Source organism: Castor canadensis, chromosome 4 (assembly GCF_047511655.1).
Source record: "Castor canadensis chromosome 4, mCasCan1.hap1v2, whole genome shotgun sequence".
NCBI classification, from domain to species: domain Eukaryota; kingdom Metazoa; phylum Chordata; class Mammalia; order Rodentia; family Castoridae; genus Castor; species Castor canadensis.
In genome coordinates, this window is record NC_133389.1 from 52,455,621 (window position 1) to 52,482,983 (window position 27,363).

General features: G+C 38.9%; 1 protein-coding gene across 18 annotated transcripts in view; it reads right to left on the reverse strand.

Annotated features, from left to right (window-relative positions):
• Tmem241 (transmembrane protein 241) overlaps positions 1-25,335 on the reverse strand; it is a 163,887-nt gene extending 138,552 nt beyond the window's left edge. For 16 of the 18 annotated variants that reach the window (XR_012447100.1, XR_012447099.1, XR_012447096.1 and 13 more), the window contains exons 1-3: positions 25,201-25,335; positions 17,790-17,836; positions 15,663-15,740 (exon numbers count right to left, since the gene is read on the reverse strand). Coding sequence is in view for 7 of the 18 variants with exons in the window: in XM_074070160.1 (XP_073926261.1) it covers positions 15,663-15,740; positions 17,790-17,836; positions 25,201-25,272 (197 nt within the window). In the remaining 11 variants the exon portion in view is untranslated. The remainder of the gene's footprint in view (positions 1-15,662; positions 15,741-17,789; positions 17,837-25,200) is intronic. The other 2 variants (XM_074070163.1, XM_074070161.1) reach the window with 2 other exon arrangements.
• Between the last annotated feature and the right edge of the window lie 2,028 nt (positions 25,336-27,363).

A 27,363-nucleotide genomic window follows, 5' to 3' on the forward strand; every position in this document is an offset into this window, starting at 1 on the left:
ATGAAATAGAACAATGAAATCTTTTGCAATTCTTTTAAGTGGGACAGAGAGGGAGTTGAGGATGACAGTGGGAGCAATCTAACCAATGTACAATGTAAGGCTATCTGAAATGCCACAATGAATCCCCCTGTACAATGAATATATGCTAATAAAAATGAAAAAAAAGGGAACATAGTTGGCCAACAATCTAAAGAACTGTTGACATTTGCTGCTTCAGGAATAAGAAGTATGATGTCTGGTTAACAGGGTTTCCACAACTGCTGATATGCTATCAATGCAGAGGGTTCAGACCTAGTGCAGATAAATTCATGACAACTGGGTTTCCTGTATTTCTCTGGGGAGTGTGGAGACAAATTTATGACACCAGCTATCAGAGTGGCACTTCTTTGTGCATTTGTCATCCCTTGAAACACTTCAATCATTTCTCAGGAAGCAATGAAACTTTCATTTAGCATCTTCTGCTAAATGAAAGATACACTTGTTGGGAGATACACCAACAAGTGATGCAGACTACACCTAGTTTGGGGTACTAGAGTGTATAACCTTGTAACCTTTGCATAGTTACTCAAACCTTTGCAAGTCCGATTAGTTTTCTTACTCCCAAGAACATTCTAGCAATTAGCTGACTAACTTTAACCACATCTCTAGGGGATGGACAAAGTACTTGCAGTCCCTGGACTGAGTCCTTTCTTCTAGAAAGCAGGTCATCTAAGGGTAGGAACAGAATGAATGCACAAATACAATGCAGGAGGCATATGCAGTGGAAAGAATGTGGCCTTTACAGTATTAAAACAAATAAGAAGGAAGACATCCCGAGGTTGTCTCTGTACCAGCGCCCCTACATAACGACACTGAAACTGTTAAGTTTCAGGTATTTCTGAAAACTGAAAAAAAAAAAAAAAAGAAAGAAAAGAAATAGCCTTAACTAATTACAACCAGCCTACTGGTCCATTGGTTATATGAGTAGGGCTCTCTCATGGAACCACATCTAAATAAGGCAAACTCAAAGCTATAGCCCATCAAGAGATTTCTTTACTTATACATTGAGCCTTTAAAAGTTCACTGGCCAGCCTGCTACAGTGGAGTTCTCTGAACCTCTTCTAGTTCTGAGCATTGCTGGATTCCCAAATTGTTCCTCACTCAAATATACTCTGTAAATTTCTTTTGTCTAAGATTTTTCTTTTAATAGTAGTCAGGCCACAGGTTACTCCAGAGGCATCTGCACACCCATGTTTATTGCAGCATTATTCACAATAGCCAAGTTATGGAAACAGCCAAGATGCCCCACTACTGATGAATGGATCAAGAAAATGTGGTATCTATACACAATGGAATTTTATGCAGCCATGAAGAAGAACGAAATGTTATCATTCACTGGTAAATGGATGGAATTGGAGAACATCATTCTGAGTGAGGTTAGCCTGGCCCCAAAGACCAAACATCGTATGTTCTCCCTTATATGAGGACATTAGATCAAGGGCAAACACAACAAGGGGATTGGACTTTGATCACATGATAAAGCAAGAGCACACAAGGGAGGTATGAGGATAGGTAAGACACCTCAAAAACTAGATAGCATTTGTTGCCCTCAATGCAGAGAAACTAAAGCAGATACTTTAAAGCAATTGAGGCCAATAGGAGAAGGGGACCAGGAACTAGAGAAAAGGTTAGATCAAAAAGAATTAACCTAGAAGGTAACACACATGCACAGGAAATCAATGCGAGTCAACTCCCTGTACAGCTATCCTTATCTCAACTAGCAAAAATCCTTGGTCCTTCCTATTATTGCTTATACTTTCTCTTCAACAAAATTAGAGATAAGGGCAAAATAGTTTCTGCCGGGTATTGAGGGGGAAGTGGGGGAGAGGGAGAGGGTGGGGGGATAAGGAAGGGGGTGGGGGAAGGGGGGAGAAATGACCCAAACATTGTATGTACATATAAATTTAAAAAATAATAATTAAAAAAAAATAAAAATAAAACAATTTATACCAAAAAAAAAAAAAAAAGTAGTCAGGCAAACCTGGGTCCTTTGTCCCAATCTCAAAGCTAGGTTGCAATGGGAACCCACTTTTTTCATGTGTGAAATGGGAATGATAATGTTCAGAAGATTAATGAGAAGATGGGATAAGAGAATGAATCACGGTACTCAGGGACAGAGTACAGCACAGTCCAAACTACACATTCAATAAATGCCTCTTTCTGGCTTTATTTTACACATAACTCCAAAGACAGACACCATTAAGGAAGATTGATAGCTCCAGCTACATAAAATGCAAGAGCTAAATAACACCATAAAGAAAATTGACAGATAAGTAACAAACGAGGAAAAAATACTAGCAAACCAGAGAACAGACTGGAGTTTAGTGTCCTTAATGTATCATAAATGTTTACAAGTCAATAAAGAAGTCAATTTTTCCAAAGAAAAACAGTGGACAAAACAGCTAATTCTCATTCATTCTTATTCTCTCTCTCTTTCCCTCTCCCCCTCCCCTCTCCCTCCATACAAATATATATACACAAGTACACAAGAAATACAAATGGCCATTACACATGAGAATCACTCAGTCCCTCTCAAGTTTTGGTTTTGTTCAAAAAACTCAATTTTTTGAAGTTTCTGCTTCATAATAGAGTATCACAAAATCAGCACCTTACACCTTGATGTATGGCTGTAAACTGGTATCTTTCTGGAAGGTATGTGTGTACTGCTTGGCTACACTTACGAAAAGCCTTAAAAAAATACATACTTGTTGATGAAAAAAATTCACTTCTATGAGTTCATCCTTGGAAAACAATCTTGGATATGGGTAAAAGTATATACGATAATGTTTTTATTTATAAGTGGAAATAAAAATGCATCAGGGCCCCACAGCTGGTCATCAAATATGCCAAGTCTCTCTGGGCTTGTTACTGTGCCCCCTCCCAGGAACCCTCTCTCCACAGGTACCTCTCATGGATTCAGATCTCTGTTCAAAGGTCACCTTACCCATGACTCTTTCTAACATTTCAGCACCCACTGGTGCACATACATGCATGTCCACATGCACACCCATTCTCTTACCTAGCTTTATTCCTCTCTACAATTACCACCATCGGACACACCATATACTTACATCTTCCTTTCTTTAGTGTCTTTATCCCTATAACTATACAATATCAGGTCCATGAAGGCAAGGATTTGGTCTGTTTGTATATCCTCAGATGTGCAGGACAATATAGTACATGGTACTTATATTTTCTAAATAAATCACCATGTAGTACTTAAGTAACTCAAAAAAACGTTTTTGAGCCGGCCACTGGTGACTCATGCCTGTAATCCTAGCTACTCGGGAGGCAGAGTTCAGGAGGATCATGGTACGAAGCCAGCCCAGGCAAATAGTTCATAGCACCCTATCTCATCTCAAAAAAAAAAAAAAATCACAGAAAAGGACTGGTGGAGTAGCTCAAGGTGTAGGCCCTGAGTTCAAATCCTAGTACTGCAAACAAGATTAAAAAATTAAAGTAAAATATATAAATAAAAGACTTTTTCATCTAGCATGATGGTGCATGCCTGTAATCCTAGCACTTGGGAAGCTGAGGCAGAAGGATCACATCACAAGTTCCAAGCCAGCCTTGACTATATAGCAAGACCTTCTCTCAAAAACAACAAAATTTCCATTCTCTTTCTAGATTAATAAAATAGCAATAAAATCTAGTCATTACCATCATAGCATTTCTTTCTCTGCTATTTTCAAGCCCTCAGGGACTTTGCTCTGAACAGACATGCTGGTGCTGACAGCTGCTGGGTTTTAAAGGACAGAAAACAAAAAACACATACAGTCTATATCTATCTCTTTAAAGTGGCCCTAATGGAGAATTCTAACTATTTCAAATTCAATAAACATTTATTAACAATTATGTTGTAACCTGTAACAACAAAAATCTAACTACATTAAAAACAAACACAAGCATTTTTCTTCAATAGGTATGAACTTAGAATCCTGGAATGAAGCTATTTTTCTACAATAATATAATCTTTTTCTTATTAAAAAGTAATACCTAGATACATACTAGAAAATTTTGAAAATGGAGATAATCAATAAAAACATTACAATTACAATCCCACTACCCACAGATAAACCACTGTTAGCACCCTGTTTTGTGCCCTTCCAAACAGTGTACACAGGCACATACAGGAACATTTCAATAATAATGGTAACCAACTGTACATAGTTTTCCAACCTACTTAAACTTCACCTTCCCATGCTAAAAGTTATGCTCAATTTATTAATAACTAAATTAATAACTGAATTAACAACGAACTGCTGGACATTTAAGTCAATCTTACTATTGTACTGCTATATGATGATCCTTGAATATATTTGCTTCTCATATTTGTGATGTTATCATGAAATTCAGAATAAATTCCCTGAAGTGGAACTGCTACTCAGAGACACATGCATTAAAGTTTATAACTGGTTACACAGTCACCTTCCAGAGAAGTTATACTGCCCGGTCCTCCTTTATGGACTCAACATTGTCTGACTCTAAGACAGCCAAAGGTCTGAACATTTTCTAATGTTTAGGCCCCCCTTTCTCCCCTTTTAAGTCACTAGCTGGTGCCATTTGGGCCCCATGCGCTTCTTTATTCTTTCATTGCCTGGTCTGCCCACAAAGGACACGAGATGGAGTTAAATCCTGCAGTGGTTTTGGCAGGATCTCAGGTCCCTGTGGTGTGTAAACCTCTGAGGAGCTGCTGAGCCTCTTCCTCTCTCTCTCCCTTTCTCTCTCTTTCTTTCTGTGTGTGTGTGTGTGTGTGTGTGTGTGTGTGTGTGTGTGTGTGTGTGTAAGGAGAGGGGGACCTCACAACTCCCAGCTAGATGGGTTGCAGATCCTATCATGTTGAAGGGGTGATATGTAATTTTCCTTAACTGATTTATAAGCACAAATACTGCATCTTGGTTGAATCACAGGCTTGTTTTTCATTTGCATGCACACTCTACCATCCCTAAGAATCCTGATAAAGAAAGAAAGCATTTGATAAGAAGCTAACAAAAGTCTGTTGGCATGAATTATAAAACTGTTGTTATTGAGATGAAGGCTGATTAAATTAAATCACTTGTTTTTCAATTAGAGCATGCATTATTGAGAGAACATCTGCTCCCTGAAAATACTCGGCAATGTTGTATTCATGGGTACTGGAAGGGCTCTCCCACTGAATTCTTAACACTTCCGTGTTCTACTGACACCTAGTGGACCTAAAAAGTTTCCAAACATGAAAATAACAGGAGAACAAGATACCAAGGTTCACATCTGACTGCTAACTATTTGCATTGCCTAAAATAGTAATACCTTACAACTGTAAAGTTAACAATTGCTTTATAGTTAAAAGGACTTCCACATATATTAACTGCCTAACTACAGAAGAACTCTGGATTTTATTTTTTTAGTTCACTACCAGTGACTATGTCCCTTAGGGTCATATTCCATCTTTCCTCCTTCTTCCGACTTTCCTTGGACTTTTCTCCTTCACACTTTACTCTTTCTTCTGACTCAGAGATGATCACAAGTATTTGCCTGACAAAGTCCAGCCCTAACATTACTTGGACCCAAGAGCCCTGTGATGGATCCTGTCCTCAGAGCAAAAGTTAGAGCAGAAGTCAACAAACTACAGTTCAAGTGCCAAGTCCCACCCGTGCCCTCTTTCTGAAAGTAGCACTACTGGCGCAGCACAACCTTGAGTTTTGGAATCCGCTATGACTGCTTTCCTGCTGTATCGACAGAGCACAGCAGAGACTGCAGGGACCCCCAGGCCTTAAATATTTACTCCTCAGTTCATTGGCTGACCTGATGTTGACTATGGCAGAGTGGGTCCCAATCTCTGCAGTTTGCAAGCTGCTGGGCCCCAGCTTCAAATACCAGGTAGTGCCCCTGGCTAGACACTGGGTTTTCATAAAATTCAACTTTTAGGGCACTCTCCTAACTGGCTCTTCCTGCCTCTCTAAACATGCAGAATTGTCACTTCTTCCCACTCCATGCTTCATTCACTGGTCCAAGATTCTCACCATGCAATCCCAATTCATGCTGGGATGAAAATTTCATCACCTACCGTAAACCTCTTATTAATCCCGAAGGTCAACAAGAGCCTTAAAGAAACCAGTTCTCTCTCTGTTCAGGCCTTGATCCTACAGCAGTCTCCGGTTTCTGCCACTCCACTGCCCCACTGTTACAGCAGTTATCCCCTCCATGGCTACCTCATGTATCTCACCCTTTTCTGGAACCAAGACTGGGTGTGGAGCTGAGTGAGCCTCAGAGACAGACCACAGGCCCACCACAGAAGATCACAGGAGATGTCAAATTAAGAAACACAGTCAACAAAAATGAAAAGTAAAAAACATAGGTCTCACAAATCCCTAAATAATAAATGATACATATTTCCTGTTTAATAAATAGACAGGAAATAATTTTTTAAAAATCCCAGTACATGCACCTTGCCAGCAGACAATTGATGCGTGGCTGAAAATCTAAGCTAATATGTAAGACACAATGCCTATGAACTCAGCTCTAGAGAGTTTTACATTTAATACTGTTGGGAAGAGACCAGAAAGAAGCTTCATGGACACAGAGCCACAGCTGCATGAATCTACAGTAAAGCAGGAGTTCAGTGACATTGGGCACTGGGTGCTACAGGCATGACCTATAAGCTCTATTTTACCTTGAAGGCAAAATCCTATCCTTTCACCCTCATTGGCCTCATGGACTCTTCTCCCACAATCTGCCACAGTCACATACCAACACCAATCAGGTTTCCTGAGGAACTTCTGAAAGTTAGTTTCAGTATCCCCCAAAAGTAAATTTGTTTTCAATACTAGGGATTGAAATCGGAGCCTCATGGTTGCTAGGCAAGCCCTCTAAAACTTACACCATGCCGCCAATCCTTTTGCTTTTAGTTTTTGTTTATCCAGACAGAAAATCATGCTAACTTTGTCTGGGGTAGCCTCAGAATACAATCTTCCTACCTCCACATCTGGAGTAGCTGGGATCACAGGTGTATATTCCCACACCTTGCTTTAGCTCAAAAGTAATTTCTACATAATATACTTAAAGCATTCCTCTGGAGAGAAAGCAACAGAGGAAAGTATAAAAAACGTGAATTTGAATGATTTTCTTCTGAAGCAAAGATACCTTTTTATAAAGCTACAAGAATCATTCAAAATGAAATACCAGCATAGTAAGACATATTTGGGAAATTGTAACCATCAGTAACTTTGATGAAAGTGCACTATCTCACTTAAGAACAAACAATCAAAAGTGCCATCTAGTGCCAGGGCATGGCTCCAGTGGCAGAGTGCCTGGCTTGCAATTATGAGGCCCTGAGTTGAAACCCCAGTACTGCAAAAAAATTAAATAAATAAGTACCAGGTAGACCCTAATTGATGGATGGGTTAACTGTTCATATCTGCAAATAGTGCTGAATTAGTTTGGAGGTTTTAACCAAAGATTTTTTTATGGTTCTCCAGTAAAGCTTCTACATTTTAGAACTCTCTAAGTTCTAAAAGCTACCATGGAATAAAAATTTTAACATAGGATATCTCAAATTTGAAGATCTAAAATTTGCTCTCCTATTTAGAATGGACCAAAAGTGGCAAGTAGGTTAAAAATTACTTTTAGAGTGATTTTATTTAAATATATAATCTAGCAATCCAGGAACAGTAGGACTGGATCTGAGGCTGTCCTCAGCAATGGTTCAAAAAAATAGAAAAGGATGCCCCAGGGCTACCTGATATCCAGTTGGATGAAACAGGTCACGATGTTCTTTAAAGACTGCATTTTGGAAATACAGGAAGTCCTCAACAAAGAACTTCAACATCTGCTGGAAAAATCACTTCCATGTCCTACCATAGTTTGCCAACCACAGTAGCTGCCATAAAATGACAAGCTTGTAGTTGAAATACAGTGCCATCTGTATGTATGATGACAGAAGACAGAAGATTCAAGGGCATCATCCAAGACTAGATAGAAACAACTAGTCACTCTGGAAGGAGAATGACTCCATAAGGTCACTCTATAGAGTCTCTGTGGCCAGAGACTGCTGGACACAGCAGATATGCCTCCTTGCAACATTAAGAAAGGCACTGCCAGGTTCTGAGGTTTGTTTGAGAAGGAATCTGCATCCTCAGTGCTCCAGATTCTAAGGGCATTCTCCATGGCAAATGCAATTCAGTACCAACTTGGGACCTATCCTCCAGCCCCACCATTATACTTCCCACTCCATAATAGCCACTGGGACTCCAAACTGTTTTTCTGCTGGTGTTTCCATTTTTAGTAGAGCCAAACCTCTGCCATATCTGCACTAGTAGAAGCTGGGCTTCAGTTCCCCAATGACATAAGAAAACCTATCCCAGTAGGAGACAGCAGCTACACCAAACACAAACCCAGTCCAGGCACAGAAAAGAACCCTGTTGCTAGCATCTTCTGCTAGCCATCTGATAATATCCCTTCCCCACGAGCCCAGGATAACTAGAAATCTGAGCTGTGCTACAATTACTAAGTATAAGAGCCATTAAAACCCAGACACTAGGGTCTTTGACAAAACATATAACTGAGCTGACATCATGTGTGTGGCTATGAAACCACCTAAAGAAGTCAAAGAGGTGGGTAAAAAGGCCTGTAAGAAGTTTAGCAAGGGGGCTGAGAGGGCATGAGAGCACAAATCTGAGATGGATGGAACACAGATCACACAGACCAGTCCAAGGGACAATGCTGTCTAGTTGTTCTCAATTTTGTCCTGTTGGAGGACCACTTCCTCCAAAGAAAGTCTTAAGAATCTTTTACTTCCCCTGATTCTACTACTCATTACCACCCCAAAAAGAATGCTATCAGTAAGTGAATGAATTTTAAAAGTGGTATGTAATTCAACTGAATATTATTCACAAATGGAATTCAGATACATGCCACAACACAGATGAACCTTGAAAACATGCTAAGTAAAATAAATCATATACAGGAGGACAAATGCTGTATGATTCTACCTTTATGACAAATCTCATAGACAAAGAAAATAGAACAGAGGTAACTAGTGGCCTAGGGAAAGGGGAGAATTACTGTTTAATGAGGACAGAGTTTCTGATTGTGGTGATGTGAAAGTTCTAGAAATGAATGCACAACACTGTGAATACAATTAATGCCACTAAATTGTACACTTAAAATGGTAAATGTATGTCATGTGTATTTTTAACACAATAATCAAAAAAGTTAAGGAAGAAAAATTATATTGCTTTAAGGAAACATAAGTAATTTTTATATTTTGTGAATGTGTTTTGTTTCATGCAATGTTGAGGATCAAACCCAGGGCCTTATGCAAGTTAGGCAAGTGCTCTACCACTGAGCTACATCTACAGGCCATAAATAAGCTAATCTTTAAAAGACTATTATTGCTGTGCACTGGTGCCTCACACCTGTAATCCTAGCTACTTGGTAGGCTGAGAATAAGGAGGTTTGAAGTTTGAAGTCAGTCTGAGCCCATCTCCGAAATAACCAGAACAAAATGAACTGGAGCTGTGGCTCGAACAGTAGAACATCTACTTTGCAAGCATGAAGCCTTGAGTTCAAACCCCAGTCCCACCAAAAAAAAAAAAATTATGAAAGATTCTTAATAAGTCATTCATATCAAAAATTCTAAAACAATTATCATCAGGAACCCTGGAAGAGAGGAAGACCACGCTACTCAACATCAATGGATCTCAGACCAAAGTATGAACAGCAATTCCTTCATTCTAGGGTAACTTCCTATTTTCTGTGGAGTAATTTTCTTTCTTTCTTTTTCTCTTTTTTTTTTTGGTGGTGGTACTAGGGTTGGAACTCAGGGTCTCACACTTGCTAGGCAGGTATTCTACCAATTGAGCTATACCCCAGCCCTGAAGGAGTAAATTTCACAATTTGGAACCAGTATGCTTCATTATTTAACTAAGTATTGGAACTCTCATAGGCCTTGTGAATTTAGAATCCCTATTTGTTTAAGTGAACGCCAGTTCTCCCTGAACTAGCTACCATTACAGTGGAGTACTAAGGAAGACCTATGCTTAATGGCTCAATGTACCATGCCAAATCCCAAAAGTAGCTTTATTTTTTCATCGGAATGATGAATAAGAATGCAAAAATTTTGACTTAATGAACTATTCCTCTGAATCAGTTAAGCATCTTGTGTGGAACACATTTTTAGAATACGGACTATGAATAGGGTCAGGTAAGTTATGTACATGTATGTTCTCAAGACTCTTGTTCATTAAGCCTCTAAATATTTAGACTTTGCTCTCCAGTTTTATATTCTTAGGAGAGGTCAAATTTTTAAAAATTTATAATGGATGTGTTCTCAAATCTTTTTCAGAACACCAAAGGGGTGGCTTAGCAAGTATGCAGTTAATTTGGTTAAGGAAGAAGTTGGAAGTGCTGGCAGAGTGACTCAAGTGGTAGAGCGCCTGCCAGGTAATCGTGAAGCTCTGAGTTCAAATCCCAGTGTTGCAAAAGTTGGGCAAAACAATTTGGACTGCAAGGTGGACGACTTGGCCTGATTATTTAGTTGGGATGTTTACTATTTATATGAACCTTGACTTAATTTGTTTTTCATTTTCTGCATTATTTCAGGCCAGGCAAAATATTTTTTTTTCATATGTGCATACAATGTTTGGGTCATTTCTCCCCCCTTCCCCCAGCCCCTCCCTTATCCCCCTCCCCGCCCCCTCCTTCTCCCCCCCTAAACCCTTGCTAGCTGGAAGAAACTATTTTGCCCTTATCTCTAATTTTGTTGAAGAGAGAGTATAAGCAATAATAGGAAGGACCAAGGATTTTTGCTAGTTGAGCTAAGGATAGCTGTACAGGGAGTTGACTTGCATTGATTTCCTGTGCATGTGTGTTACCTTCTAGGTTAATTCTTGATTTAACCTTTTCTCTAGTTCCTGGTCCCCTTCTCATATTGGCCTCAGTTGCTTTAAAGTATCTGTTTTAGTTTCTCTGTGTTGAGGGCAACAAATGCTATCTAGTTTTTGAGGTGTCTTACCTATCCTCACACCTCCCTTGTGTGCTCTTGCTTTATCATGTGATCAAAGTCCAATCCCCTTGTTGTTTGCCCTTGATCTAATGTCTACATATGAAGGAGAACATACAATTTTTGGTCTTTTGGGCCAGGCTGACCTCACTCAGAATGATGTTCTCCAATTCCATCCATTTACCAGTGAATGATAACATTTCATTCTACTTCATGGCTGCATAAAATTCCATTGTGTATAGATACCACATTTTCTTGATCCATTCATCAGTAGTGGGGCATCTTGGCTGTTTCCCTAACTTGGCTATTGTGAATAGTGCTGCAATAAACATGGGTGTGCAGGTGCCTCTGGAGAAACCTGTGTCACAGTCTTTTGGGTATATCCCCAAGAGTGGTATTGCTGGATCAAATGGTAGATCTATGCTTAGATTTTTAAGTAGCCTCCAAATTTTTTTCCAGAGTGGTTGTACTAGTTTACATTCCCACCAACAGTGTAAGAGGGTTCCTTTTTCCTCACATCCTTACCAACACCTGTTGTTAGTGGTGTTGCTAATGATGGCTATTCTAACAGGGGTGAGGTGGAATCTTAGTGTGGTTTTAATTTGCATTTCCTTTATTGCTAGAGATGGTGAACATTTTTTCATGTGTTTTTTGGCCATTTGAATTTCTTCTTTTGAGAAAGTTGTTTAGTTCACTTGCCCATTTCTTTATTGGTTCATTAATCTGGGGAGAATTTAGTTTTTTAAGTTCCCTATATATTCTGGTTATCAGTCCTTTGTCTGATGTATAGTTGGCAAATATTTTCTCCCACTCTGTGGGTGGTCTCTTCAGTTTAAGAGACCATTTCTTTTGTTGAGCAGAAGCTTTTTAGTTTTATGAAGTCCCATTTATCTATGCTATCTCTTAGTTGCTGTGCTGCTGGGGTTCCATTGAGAAAGTTCTTACCTATACCTATTAATTCCAAAGTATTTCCTACTCTTTCCTGTACCAACTATAGAGTTTGGGGTCTGATATTAAGATCCTTGATCCATTTTGAGTTAATATTGGTATAGGATGATATACATGGATCTAGTTTCAGTTTTTTGCAGACTGCAACCAGTTTTTCCAGCAACATTTGTTGAAGAGGCTGTCTTTTCTCCATTGTATATTTTTAGCACCTTTATCAAAGACAAGTTGGTTATAGTTGTGTGGCCTCATATCCGGGTCCTCTATTTTGTTTCACTGGTCTTCATGTCTGTTTTTGTGCCAGTACCATGCTGTTTTTATTGTTATTGCTTTGTAATATAGTTTGAAGTCAGGTATTGTGATACCTCCAGCATTGTTCTTTTCACTGAGTATTGCCTTGGCTATTCGTGGCCTCTTGTGTTTCCATATAAATTTAACGGTAGATTTTTCAATCTCTTTAATGAATGTCATTGGAATTTTGATGGGAATTACATTAAACATGTAGATTACACTTGGGAGTACAGACATTTTTACTATGTTGATTCTACCAATCCATCAACATGGGAGATCTCTCCACTTTCTATAGTCTTCCTCAATCTCTTTCTTAAGAAGTTTATAGTTTTCCTTGTAGAGGTTGTTCACATCCTTTGTTAAGTTTACACCTAGGTATTAGACTTTTTTTGAGGCTATTGTAAATGGAATAGTTTTCATACTTTCTTTCTCAGTTTGTTCATTATTAGTGTATAGAAATGCTAATGATTTTTCTATATTGATTTTATATCCTGCTACTTTGCTATAGCTATTGATGGTGTCCAGGAGCTTTTGAGTAGAGTTTTTTGGGTCTTAAAGGTATAGGATCATGTCATCTGCAAATAGAGATATTTGGACAGTTTCTTTACCTATTTGTATTCCTTTTATTCCTTCTTCTTGCCTAACTGCTCTGGCTAGGAATTCCAGTACTATGTTGAATAGGAGTGGAGATAGTGGGCATCCTTGTCTCATTCCTGATTTTAAAGGGAATGGTTTCAGTTTTTCTCCATTAAGTATAATGCTGGCTGTAGGTTTGTCATATATAGCTTTTATAATGTTGAGGTACTTTCCTTCTATTCCTAGTTTTCTTAGAGCTTTTATCATGAAATGGTGTTGGATTTTATCAAAGGCTTTTTCTGCATCTATTGAGATGATCAAGTGGTTTTTGTCTTTGCTTCTGTTAATGTGGTTTATTACATTTACTGATTTTCATATGTTGCATTCCTGGGATGAAGCCTACTTGGTCTTGGTGAATGATCTTTTTGATGTGTTGTTGAATTCGGTTTGCCATTATTTTATTGAGGATTACTGCATCAATGTTCATTAAGGAGATTGGCCTATAGTTCTCCTTTTTGGAGGTGTCTTTGCCTGGTTTTGGGATAAGTGTAATACTGGCTTCATAAAATGTGTTAAGCAATTTTCCTTCCCTTTCTATTTCGTGGAACAGTTTAAGAAGGGTTGGTATCAGTTCTTCTTTAAAGGTCTGATAGAATTCAGCGGAGAATCCATCAGATCCTGGACTTTTCTTTTTGGGGAGACTCTTGATTGCTGCTTCAATTTCATTTTGTGTTATAGATCTATTCAGGTGATTAATATCCTCTTGGTTCAGTTTTGGATGATCATATGTATCTAGAAATCTGTCCATTTCTTTAAGATTTTCAAATTTATTTGAATATATGCTCTCGAAGTAGTCTCTGATGATTTCCTGGACTTCCATGGTGTTTGTTGTTATCTCCCCTTTTGCATTCCTGATTCTACTAATTTGGGTTTTTTTCTCCTCATTTTAGTCAGGTTTGCCAGTGGTCTGTCGATGTTGTTTATTTTTTGAAAGAACCAACTTTTTGTTTCATTAATTCTTTGTATGGTTTTTTTGGTTTCTATTTCGTTGATTTCAGCTCTTATTTTTATTATTTCTCTCCATTTGTTTTTGGATTTGCTTGTTCTTGTTTTTCTAGGAGTTTGAGATGTATCATCAGGTCATTGATTTGGGATCTTTCAGTCTTTTTAATATATGCACTCATGGCTATAAACTTTCCTCTCAGGACTGCCTTTGCTGTGTCTCATAGGTTCCGGCAGGTTGTGTTTTCATTTTCATTGACTTCCAGGAACTTTTTAATTTCCTCTTTTATTTCATCAATGACCCATTGTTCATTAAGCAATGAGTTATTCAGTTTCCAACTGTTTGCATGTTTTCTGTATTTACTTTTGTTGTTGAGTTCTAATTTTATTGCATTGTGATCAGATAGAATGCATGGTATAATTTCCATTTTCTTATATTTGCTGAGGCTTGCTTTGTGCCCTCGGATATGATCTATTCTGGAGAAGGTTCCATGGGCTGCTGAGAAGAATGCATATTGTGTAGAAGTTTGATGAAATGTTCTGTAGACATGAACTAGGTCCATTTGATCTATGGTATATTTTAGATCTAGGATTTCTTTATTGATTTTTTTGTTTGGATGACCTATCTATTGATGAGAATGGGGTATTAATGTCTCCCACGACCACTGTGTTGGAGTTAATATATGCTTTTAGGTCCTTCAAGGTATGTTTGATGAAACTGGGTATGTTGACATTGGGTGCATATAGGTTGATAACTGTTATTTCCTTTTAGTCTATTTCCCCTTTTATTAGAATGGAATGTCCTTCTTTATCTCGTTTGATCAATGTAGGTTTGAAGTCTACTTTGTCAGAGACAAGTATTGCTACTCCCAGGCAGGATATTCTTAAACAATCAGGTTTTATCAGGGAAAGGCAGGAGTAAGTAACCAATTCAATTACAATTCTGGCATAAAATGTCATGGCTTTGGAGATTTCTTTTAAATTTGTTTCAAAGGCTGTTTTAGTAGACTCATATAACTAATGTAACATATGATCTAGATAGGACCCTGGACCAGTATTTTGGTACGGATGGCTATACAAGAATATTCTTGAGAAAAATCGGCAAAATTTGGTCTGTAAATAACAGAACTGCACCAATGTTAACATCTGATTTTGATAACTATACTGTAGTCATGTAGCAGAAGGTCCTTTTAGGAAATACACACTACAAATTTAGAAGGAAAGAAAAGAGGTATCTTTCTATCAAATCAGCAACTTACTCTCAAATAGTTCAGACACACACACACACACAAACAAGAAAATGAGAGGAGAAACATGGTAAAATAATACAATTGGGGAATCTGAGTGATGAGTATACAAGTTCTTTGTACTAACTTTTCTGTAAGTAAGAAACAATTTCAAAATAAAAACTTACAAAAACATTTAAAGCTAAAAAAAGATGTAATATACTGTGTTCCCTAAGTACCACTTTGAACTGAAATGTGGAAATATGGCTTAAAGTGGTATCTTTGTTGCAAAAGAAAAAAATATTTAAAATTGACATAATACCTCATTTGTAGTGATCTTATGATCTAAAAAGGCCAAATTAATATGGCATTGTAACTTGTATGTCTCGATAACTTTAATATTGTATTACTGGCATAATTAACTAGGAAAACATTATTTAAGTTTTACAGGATTATGAAATCATTGAGTCTCAAGGTTAGAATGTAACTAAGAAACCAAACAATTCCCACTATGTTTCCTGGTTCAGTATCGTAAGAAATTAAATAATACTTAAAAGTAAGCATATGTGAATCATGAATCAAGCACAAAAGGGTTTTTATACCTGGAACTGCTGTTGATCTCTACCCAGCCCAGTTTCCATGACACATGAAGCAAAAGTCCACCAACAAACGTCTGCCACCTGAAAAGGACACATACATGCTAAGGTGAATTAACACAGTGCTAGGGCCTCCGTGCTATCCAGCCATGGCAGAGCTGTTGACAGGCACAGAGAGGCACAATCAACTCTTCTTTCAACCCTTTCTCCACTCCCCTAGTTATCTCCCCACTTCTCAGACCTTTCCCTCTCCATCTTGCTTGAGCCCATATTTCTGACAAGTGCTGACATTCATATTCTTCTCTCCTTATTCTATGTTTTTCCTAAATAGCCTCATCTAAGCCATTTTCTGTGCTGATAACTCTCACATCCCTGTCCTCATCTGGATACTATCACCCTGAAACCCAACAAGCTCCCAACTATGACATGCCCAAAACACTGTCTTTAACAGTGTTTCCTCCTCACTCTGGTCATCCTTCTCCTGTTCTCAATCAGCCAACCCATGTGTCCAAGCTTTGGGGATTCTCCAGTGACAAAACAGATAATGCACAACTCCTGCGCTTGTAGAGCTTACAGTCTGTTGGGGTGGGGAGGTGCATTCAGTCTGACCTATCCCCAGACAAGAAGAGGAAAGGCAATCTAGGTGAAAACATCATCCTTTCTCTCCAAAGTTCCCTAAGTCCCTCTACCTGGACAGGTAAGAAAGGACAATCAGACCTGAAAAGTACTTCTCAGTCACTGAACAAGAAATCACAGAATCACAGAAGATATGTTGAAACTTTTATGGGGCTTCCGAGTGGGGCATCAGTAATAGAGCGCATGCTTAGCGTGCCCTGGTTCCATCCCAGCACCACAATCAATCAATCTATGCACTATGAAATACTAGGGAGAGACCTGACAAAATAATCCTAAAATTCATCTGCAACAACATTCTAGTGATAATATAAAGAACATTTTAGAAAAAGAAAAGAATGAGGGATGACTTTCTTTAGTATATATTTAAATGGCATAATCACTGAAGCAATTCAGGAGTAGCTCCTTTCCATAAAAACTGACAAACAAGTACCCAAAAAGAGCTTGCACAAGAACTTTATATATGATATTAACAACCCAAAGGCAAAGGAAGGATTACAGAATAAATGAGGTTAGTATAAATTAGGTAACTACTGGAGGAGGGATGGTTTCCTCACATTGTGCCATCTATTTCAATAAACTAACCATGATAAAAAATCAAACAATTCTTTAAGGAAATACAAATGAATATCTATATGATGCTATGGGGGAAAATAAACATAAAAGCAATCACAAAAGAAACAATATATTTGCCCATATAAAAATAAAACATTTCAATAATCAAAATAATTATAAATAAATTAAAAGACAAGAAAAAACAAATTGTAAAAAATATTTTCAATAAATATGATAGACAAGTGATGGCATCCTTTAAATATAAAAAATACATTAAGTAAATAAGAAAAAAACGCAATAACTCAGTGAAAATAAATGGGTAAAAGGCACAAATAACTGGGCGTGGTGGTGCACACCTATAATCCCAGTACTTGAGAGGCAGAGGGTGGAAGATCACAATTTCCGGGCCAGCATTGGCTACGCAGCAAGACCCTGTCCCAAAAAATACAAACAAATAGACATTTCAGCGAAAAAAGATAAGAGTGAACAGATAATAAGAAACTGTCCAGCTCTAGGAGCAGTCTAAGAAACTGTAAAACAAAATAGTGTTCCATTCTTTGCTTATGAAATCAGCAGAGAGAAAAGTAACCGTCATAGTTTGAAAACAGTAACACAGAAACGCTCACATAGAGGCTGAGTGGCAAAGTAAACTCATAAAATATTTTGGGACAAGAATTTATTAATATTCAATTTCTTAAGTAGAAACCTATCCCCAAGAAATAGCTGGAATTTTGGCAGATTTGAATACAAAAATATCTGATAATATTATTGTTTTCATGCTCCCAAAGTGTGACATAATTTAAAACTCCACTAATGGAATGACCAAATACATGTAGTTCATGGTAAACCTATGAAGTCTTGAAAACTATGTCACAGAACATTTCGTGGTGTTGGCTGAACATTTCCTACAACTGTGTACAACTAGCATAGAAGATACTTACTCACCCTTGGAATAATGTAGGGTAGGTGAATTTCAGGACAGAAAGGACATACTGAAAAACAAATATCAGATTAGTGGACATTTCAAATGATAGAGCATTGTTAGGGCATGCAATTAAAGAAATTCCTACAGAGGAAATGTAAGTACACTCATATTTCAACAAAGCCTTTATCATCCCCAAAATCATACATTTGGCAAACAAATGGGTTTCCAAGTTATATAAAAGAGAATAGATTTTTTAAAACCAGCTCAATTAAGGTTAATTTGTATTTCTATTATATCTTTTAATAGAATTCATAGCACTTTATGAATGAGGGAATTGTATTTCTCTGGGTATCTTCTATTTTTTTCTTTCTATTACGGACATATCAAGATTTCTTTGTTTTTTGGTAGTACTGGGGTTTGAACTAACTTGTGCTTGATAGGCAAGCACTCTACCACATAAGCAATGCCCCCAGCCCTTTTTGCTTTAGTTTATTTTCAGACAGGGTCTGTGTTTATGCTCCAGACCTGCCTTGGGCCTCGATCCTGCTATCATCCTCTTACCTATACTTCACAAATAACTTGGATTACAAATGTATACCATCACAATCGCTTGCTAGTTGAGAAAGGGTCTACCTTATTTTCCTCCTGGACTGGCCTCCAACCTCAATCCTTCCAATCTTTGCCTCACAAGTAGCTGGGATTCTAGCTGTGAGCCACCACCCCTGGCTCAAGATTTTTTTTAAAGTCTAAAGCTACTAAGTGGCTTTAGGAAAGGACTCTACTAATTCTTTTCATGACCTAAAAAAAAAAAAAATTAAATGAGTGATACTGGGTAAGTTTCCTGGGGATTAGCACATACCCAATTGCTTCTAAATGCCCCAACTATGGCTGTCTGTGCTGTGTTGTCTGTTTATTCACATAACTGAAATGCAACTCCTCTCAGCAACCAAGAGAAAAGGTCAACAAATGGGACTATATGAAATTGAAAAGCTCTCCACAATAAAAGAAATGGTTTCTAAATTGAAGCAGCTGCCCACAGAATGGGAGAAAATCTTTGCCAGCTATATGTCTGACAAGGGATTGATAACCAGAAAATACAAGGAGCATAAAACACTAAACTCCCAAAGAATCAATGACCCAATGAAGAAATTGACAAATGAGCTGAACAGAACTCTCTCAAAGGATGAAGTGCAAATGGCTGATAAATACATGGAGAAATGCTCACCATCCCTGCCCATAAAGGAAATGCAAATCTAAACCATGTTAAGATTCTACCTCACTCCTGTAAGAATGGCTATCATCAAGAACACAAACAACAACAAAAGGCAAGGATGTGGGAGAAAAGGAACCTTCATACACTGTTGGTAAGAAAGTAAATTAGTACAACCACTATGGAAAACAGTACTGAGGCTCCTCAAAAAACTAAAAAAGAACTGCCATATGATCCAGCAATTCCACTCCTAGGGATATACTCGAAGGAATGTGAGTCAACTTACAACAAAGGCACCTGCACATTCATGTTTACTGCAGCACTGTTTACAATAGCTAAGCTATGGAAACAGCCAAGATGCCCCACCATCAATGAATGGATTAAGAAAATGTGATATTATACACAATGGAATTTTATTCAGCCATAAAAAAGAATGAAATTTTGTCGTTTGCAAGTAAGTGGATAGAACTGGAAAACATCATGTTAAGTGAAGTTACTTAGCCAGATTCAGAAAAACAAAGGCCACGTGTTTTCTCTCATATGTGGAAGATAGACCCAAATGCAAATACAAGCATTATCATATATATATATGAATACAGAACATGTCTCCAATGGTGAGACCATTAGAAGAGACTCGGGGAGGAGTGAAAAAAAAAAGATATATATATAGATAGATAGATAAATAGATAGATAGATATAGATATATATATATATATATATATTTCTATATATGTGTTTCTCCCTACTTTTCCCTGTTATTTCTATTTTAAAACAGATTAAGTGAGCATCTGGTCATGTCCTGTAACACCTTTAACAACCTTCATCATGAAACTAAATATTTACTTGGTTTATCTTATGCTTAGCTTTGGCCTAGATACTACAGGAGATCGAAACTGCTGAAGCCTGGGGATGGGGGGGTGTTGCTCAGTGTAGAGCACTTGCCTAACATATGTGAGGCCCTAGGTTCCATCCCCAGCACTGAAAAAAGAAAAATCAGATAAATGAAATGCTAAAACATTTATCTCACTTTGCTAAAGAGCAATGGAAAAAGAAATCCATGACAAATACATCTTAGTTCTAAAAATGTCTCCTCCTCACGTCACTGAGAAGGACATGTTGCTCAGAACAAAATGTCGTTAGGAAGAAGAGCAAGTCCCTATTTGTAAAGTCCCCTAGGAAAGAGAAAGAGTGATTTGAAAGCTTTGAAAAAACAGAGGTAGTACTGGCACAAAAACAGACAGGAAGACCAATGGAATAGAATAAAAGACCTAGAAGCAGAACCACACAGCTATAGCCATCTGACCTTTAACAAAGGAGCCAAAGACATACATTGTAAAAAAGATAGCCTCTTCAACAAATGGTATAGGAAAAACTGGCTATCTACATGCAGAAGGCTAAAACTAGACCTCTATCTCTCACCTCATACAAAAATCAACTCTAAATAGATCAAAGATCTTAATGTAATACATAAAACTTTAAAATTACTACAGGAAAAACTAAGGAAACCTCTAGAAGATAAAGGCATAGTAATTAGTTTCTGAATAGTACTCCAGTTCCCCAGGAAATAAAAGCAGGAATTGACAAATGGAACTGTATCAAATTTAAAAGTTTCTTCACGCCAAAGGAAACAATTACCAGAATCAAGAGACAGCCCACAGAATCAGAGAAAATCTTCACCAGATATTCAACAGATAAGGGACTAATATCCAGAATACACAAAGAGCCAAAAAAAAACTAAACAGCAATTAACAAATGAGCAAATGAATTGAATAGACAGTTCTCAGAAGAAGTACAAATGACTAAGACATGAAGTAATGGTCAACATCCTTACCCATAAAGAAAATGCAAATCAAAATTAACTAACGGGCTAAAGACTTGGCTCAAGTAGTAGAGCGCCTGCCTAGTAAGAGTGAGGCGGAGTTCAAACCCCAGTACATCAGGGAAAAAGAAAAAACAACTACATTAAGATTACATCTCACCCCAGTCAGACTGGCCTTCATCAAGAAAACAAACAACAACAAATGATGGCGAGGATATGGGGAGAAAATGACCCTGATATACTGTTGATGGGAATGTAAACTAGTACAACCAATATGGAGGCTCCTCAAAAACCTAAAAGTACCCCCTGTACAAGTATAACATGCTATTAATAAATAAAAAAGAAAGTATCTGATACCTAGTCATTAAAAAAAAAACCCTAAAAATAGACCTACATTACCACCCTGCCATACCAATCTTGGACATATATCCAAAGGATATAAATTAATATACAAGACAGACACCTGCACACCCATGTTTATTGCAGCTCTCTTCACAATAGCCAAACTGCAGAATCAGCGAAGATGTTCAACAACCAATGAGTGGATAAAAAAAAAATGCCAGGGCATATTACTCAGCCATAAAGAAAACTGCAATTATGTCATTTTCAGGAAAATGGATGGAACTGGAGATCATCATGCTGAGAGAGATAAGCCAAGCTCAAAAGGTCAGATATCACATGTTCTCGCTCATTTGTGGAACCTAGACCTAAAACGATGATGATGATGATAATAATCATAATAACAGGATGTGAATGTGTATGAGGGACTGTCTGCGGGGGCGGGGATCAGCAGGAGGGGGAAAAGGATCCTGAGATGTGAAGAAGATGGAAGTACACTGCAAGTGTGCATATGAAGACAGCACAATTAAACCCACCCAACACTGAAAGAGGGAAAGGAGGAATTCGAATATAATGGGGGGAGGGGTAAACATGTTCAATGTACAATGTACACATGTATGGAATTATCACAACAAAGTCCCCTCATATTATTAATTTATGATAAGTCAAAAAATAAAAGAACAGAAGTGGAGCATGGTGGGGCACCCCTGTAATACCAGCTACTTGGGAGGCTGAGGTAGGAAGATTCTTGTCTGAGCCCAATCCAGGCAAAAGCACTAGACTCTATCTGAAAAACAAACTAAAGCAAAAAAAAAAAAACAGGAACATGGCTCAATTGGTAGAGCACTTGGCTAGCAAGCACAAGGTCCTGAGTTCAGACCCTAATACCACACACACACAGGAAAAAAGAAAAAACAGAAGTGGACTTTGCCCTCAGGCTAAAGGCTCAACAGCTCTGAAAGGACAGATGTCTACTTGGCTCAGGTAACTGCTCAATCCTCCTATAGCACAGAGGAACACGTTATTGGCTCAGCCAGCCCAGGCTGCCAAAGCAACTGACAACAACTAATAATAAAATAGCGTAGCTGGGTGCTGGCAGCTCACACCTATAGTCCTAGCTACTCAGGAGGCAGAGATCAGGAGAATCAAAGTTCCAGGCCAGCCTGGGCAAATAGTTTGAAGAGACCCTATCTCAAAACACCCATTACAAAATAAGGTTGGTGGAGTACCTCAAGGTGTAGGCACTGAGTTCAAGCCCCAGTACCAAATAAATAAACAGATAAATAAATAAAACAGAATAATCGCAATATACTGTAATAAAAGTTAGTACTTATAAACCACTTCTGAAATTTTCCAATAGTATTTTTGGACCATAGTCGACTGTGAGTAACAGAAACCATAGAAAGTAAAACCATCTATAAGGGAGAACTGCTGTCCTTGGTCTAAGCTAGCCCACCCAGCCTAGGTTGTAGGAAGGAAGCCTGACTGTCCTCGTTAAGATGAACCGATGGCCATAAAAGATTCAAGCTTCTTTGAGTGACAAGTTCCTCACCTGTTATGAATAGAGCCCTGGCCCTTCCTTCCCTAGTCCTCTATCCTTTCCTGCCTTCTGTTGTTATGGTCCTACTCTTTCCATCTGGCTCTGACACTTCCCAACAGCCCCAAGACATCATTTTTTTTTGGGGGGTGGAGAGGGGAGGCAGGGCATGGAGTTTGAACTCAGGGCCTCACACTTGCTAGGCAGGCACTCTACATCTTAAGCCATGCCTCCAGTCCATTTTGCTTTGGGAATTCTGAACACAGGGTCTTGCTTTTGCCTGGGGATGGCCTTGAACAGTGATCTTTCTATTCATGCCTCCAAGTAGCTGGGAACACAAGTGTGAGCCACCATGCCTAGTTTATTGACTAAGATTGAAGTCTTAGTAACTTTTTGCCTGGGCTGGCCCCAAACCACAATCCTCCTTCCAAGTACAGGGCTAACCCATCATGTTTAAATTTTGTGGACCTTGGGAATCTATGATTTCTATTACTCCAATTGTATATTCTTGGAGACATGACAGTTTGGCTTAATTTCACCTAACTTCATGAGGCATTATATACATACATACATACATACATTACAAAATGTGTGGTGCTCTAGTAAGAAAAGAATGCCATAAATGCAAATGTATATCCAAGAGGAGTATTAATTTCTGAACTAAATACTATTTGTCTGCTGGATTTTTTTCTTAAATATTTTTTTCTTTTTCTCTAACCAATGCCATGGCTTGTGGGCTTTCATGAAAGACACACTACCTTGCCCCTTCCAATGATTCTATGGATATAAAAGGAAGCCCATTTTGTTTAAAGTAAAATATTATCAATGTATTTACTAGATTAGCTAGACGAATTAGAATAAATTGAAAAGGCAAAGATCTGTCAAACCCGTATTCCTGAATAGGTACAACATTTTTTTTTTAACTTCAGCTACTTATTCCATGAGAAAAAAAGCTAATAATTGTTGTGCCACACAATAAGCAAAAGTGATTAAGCTGAGCATGGTAGTACACCCCTGTAATTCCAGCTCCTCAAGAATCAGAGATAGACAGATCAAGGCTAGAGGCGACCCAGAGGAAAAGTTTTCAAGATTCTGTCTCAAAAACAAGTTGGGCGTGGTAGTTCATGCTGGTAATCCTAAATACTAACTAGGGAGGTGAAGGTAACAGTTTATCTGAAAAACAAGCTAAAAGCCAAAAGGACTGGAGACATGGTTCAAGTGGTAGAAAGCTTGGTTCCAAGGCCCTGAGTTCAATCTCCAGTACAGCTGAGACAGACAGAAAAAGAAAGGAGAGGGAGAGAGGAAGACAGAGGGGGAGAGGGAGAGAGAGACATGAAGAGAGAAATACTGATTTTTTTTTTCTTTCCTCCCTTGCTTTTCTTCCAGAGTGACTGCACTTACCTTATGGAGACGATGGGCATGAGGGCACCCACCTTTCAAACGTCATTAATTCTCACAACAACCCCTTCAAGAGGACCATCTCCCATCTCACAGTTAAAACAATTTAGGTTAACGGCTGAAGTCGTGGTTCAAGTGGTAGAATGCTTGCCTAGCAAGCCTGAGGCCCCGAGTTGGTCTGAACTCAGTACCACCACCATCAGAAAAAAAAAAAAAAGAAAGAAAAAAACTCCTTGGGTTTACAGGGATTAAAGCCAGGATGTAAACCCATCACTTCCTCCCAGCCAAGCTGTATTTATGCACTTCAAAGGGTGGGCTCCATAACAAAAACCCATCTGGAGGAGAAGAGTAGTTGAGCATGCTAGGAATATACAGAAAGCAGCAGCTACCCTTTCTCAGAGAGGAGGCACAGAAAAATGCTGTTTGTTGATGGTTCTTTTTCAGAAAGCAAGCAAGCAGAGTCAAGTGTGCGGAGGGCAGCAGAAACTACACAGTGGCCAGGTGGGCCTGGGGCCATCACCACTTTGGGGCCAGCCCAGAGTCCAGGCTCAGTCCCACGGGTCCAACATTTCCCTGCATGGTACCAAATATCCCCCCTAGCCCCCCACTCACCAAAACAGGCCAAATTACTGCGTCTCTGCCTCCTCATTAAGAGGATTTCATATTACTTCAAACTTTAACATGTTTTATTTCAAAAAGCTAATTCTCCAAAATCCCCCTTGGATAGAGAGGAAATGCTTGGGATGGAGACATGTAAAAACCAAGTCCAGCAACCAGCGGAGTGGGGATGGATACATTTCTTTAAAGGCTTCTGGAACAGGAGCGTGGCTCAGGGATAAAGCAAGCAGAAGCCCTGTAATTTCTTCTTCCAAGTCTTCCATTGCTTTTTTTCTCTTAAAAAAAGTCGTCACATCCGCAAATTAAGTTCCAAAAAAAAAGGCCAGCGAAACACTCCCGTTTCCCAGGAGACAGACTGGGTCCTTCACAGGAACAGAGGCCACGGCCCAAGGGTCCCGCCGGGAAAAGAGCAGCCCCAGGGTGGATTTCTCCCCGCTCCTTCAGGATAATGAGAACTAGGGCAGCATACGTCACCCCACGTGCAACTGCTGCCTCCCGCGCGCCTCTCACCTTGTTCACGAGGTAAAAAGCCGGGTAACAGGCACAAAAAGTGAGGCCAACGAGGGACCTCGTCGCGCTCATCTGTCACCAAGCTCCCCTTTCCGGGAGAAGCGGCACCGCCTACCAGAGACCCACCCCCCCACCAGCCTCCTCAGGCTCCGCCCCCAGACAGCCACATGGCTACAGATTGACCAATCAGCGCGCAGACAGACCCCAAGCGCCGGTCTCCTTAAAGGGACCGTACCTGCTAGGGCTTCACACTGGGAGCGCCCTTAGACCACTGGGGAGTGCCACCAGTTCATAGTCCTTGGGTGGAAGAAGCCGGGTGTAGAAAGTGGCAGAGGAGAAAGCAAGCAGTTTGCACAACAGTTGACGACATACTGTTATTGTTTAAAAGAAAAATTCACATAGCTATCGCTGAACCCTGGAACTAAAATGCTCTTTGCTTTTCTGAATGTTTTCAATTTTCTATGTTGAGTCCGTTTAACTTCGGCGAAGACGGAAAAAAAAAAAAAAAAACTAGCAAGAATAAGTTATTTAAACCCCAGTCCTACCAAAGTAAAATAAAAGTTATTAAGAAAAGTCATTCCATTGTGTTGTAATTTCTATAAAAGAATAAATCTTTCCCAAAGTGGAACTTCAAGCACAGCGTCTATTTCTCGGGCGAAAAGTTAACCTAATTAGGCCTCTGGCCAGTGGTTGTAAATGTACACGAAAGCATATTGGTGGACTCGGTGGGTAACAAGAGGTGCAGGTGCTCCCTCAATGTGGAAATAATTCAGATTTTTAAAAAATCTCACATTCGAGGAAACTTTCCCTCTTAACGTTATGGGCCTCAATGCAGAGCAGTAGTTGGAAACCGCACGCCAACACTTGGGTAACTTTTATATTTTTCTGAGGCATGTTCTGTTTCTCTTCACTCCCTCCAGCATTAAGGGAAGGCTGACTTTGGCTCGTTTTCTTGAAATTGCATCACAGTCTGGGGTCTCTGCTCACTTTTCCACAAGTCTCTGGACTCCCTGGTTAATCATGAGAGGTACCAACAGAGAGAGATGGAGGTGGGCCTGGTCCCAGCTTCACCCTCACTGCCCTCAAACCAGCTCTCCAAATTGTACAGGTGGAAGTGGCTTTCTTTACCCAGGTTAGGTTATTTTAAAAGGCAAATGTAGAGTAAGGAAAAGGGGTGTGCAGCTCTGAATGTACTAAATTTTCCTTTCCATAGAAACGAAATATTGTTGGTGGCACAAGCCACCTAGCTACTTGGGAAATGGAAATGGGAGGATGACTATTCAAGACCAGCCTAGGCAAAAAATTTCTTGAGACCCCATTTCAACAAACAAGCTGGACATAGTGTTTGAAAACCTTTAATCCCAGCTAGGTGGAGGTAGGAGAGTCCTCTGAGGCCAGCCATGGAAGCTTATTGTTTCCAGACATGTCTAGAAATTCTAATCACTTCAAAACAGAGAAGAAATGGAGAGACTATTTCAGTTAGGATATTTTTCTATTGTATACATACTTCATATTGGTTTAAATAAGAATACATTGATTCGTATCATTGAAAAGTCCAGAGAGTTCAGCACCGGTGGCTCACACTTGTAATCCTAGCTACCGGAGTGCTGAGATTGGGAGGATCGAGGCTCAAGGCCAGCCTCAGCAAATAGTTCACAAAACCCCATCTCCAAAAAAACTAGAGCAAAATGGACTGGAAATGTGATACAAGTGGTAGAACACCTGCTTTGCAAGCATGAAGTCCTGAGTTCAAAACCCCAGTCCTACCAAAAAAAAAAAAAAAGTATGGAGAGGTAAAGATACAAAAAATATGAAATAATGGTTAAGAGTCATAGAGGATAGAGTGGGATGGTGTAACACACATGTAGTTTGTGTCCATGAAAAGAAAATAAGGAGAATGTGAGATAGGCCTTTTTTTTTTTTTGCAGAATTAATATAAAGCAAGCATCCTCAGACACAGAAGGGACAATGAATCTTAAGCAAACTAAATGAAAAAGAATCCACTCAAACATACCTACATAGTCAAGTAGATATGTTTATGTAGTAAAAACATACAAAACAAAAGTTACCACCTTAACAATATATAAGTGAAAAATAAAATTCTATACCCATTGAACCCCTTGTTTTCCCCCTCCTGGAATCCCCAGAGACCATCATTCTATT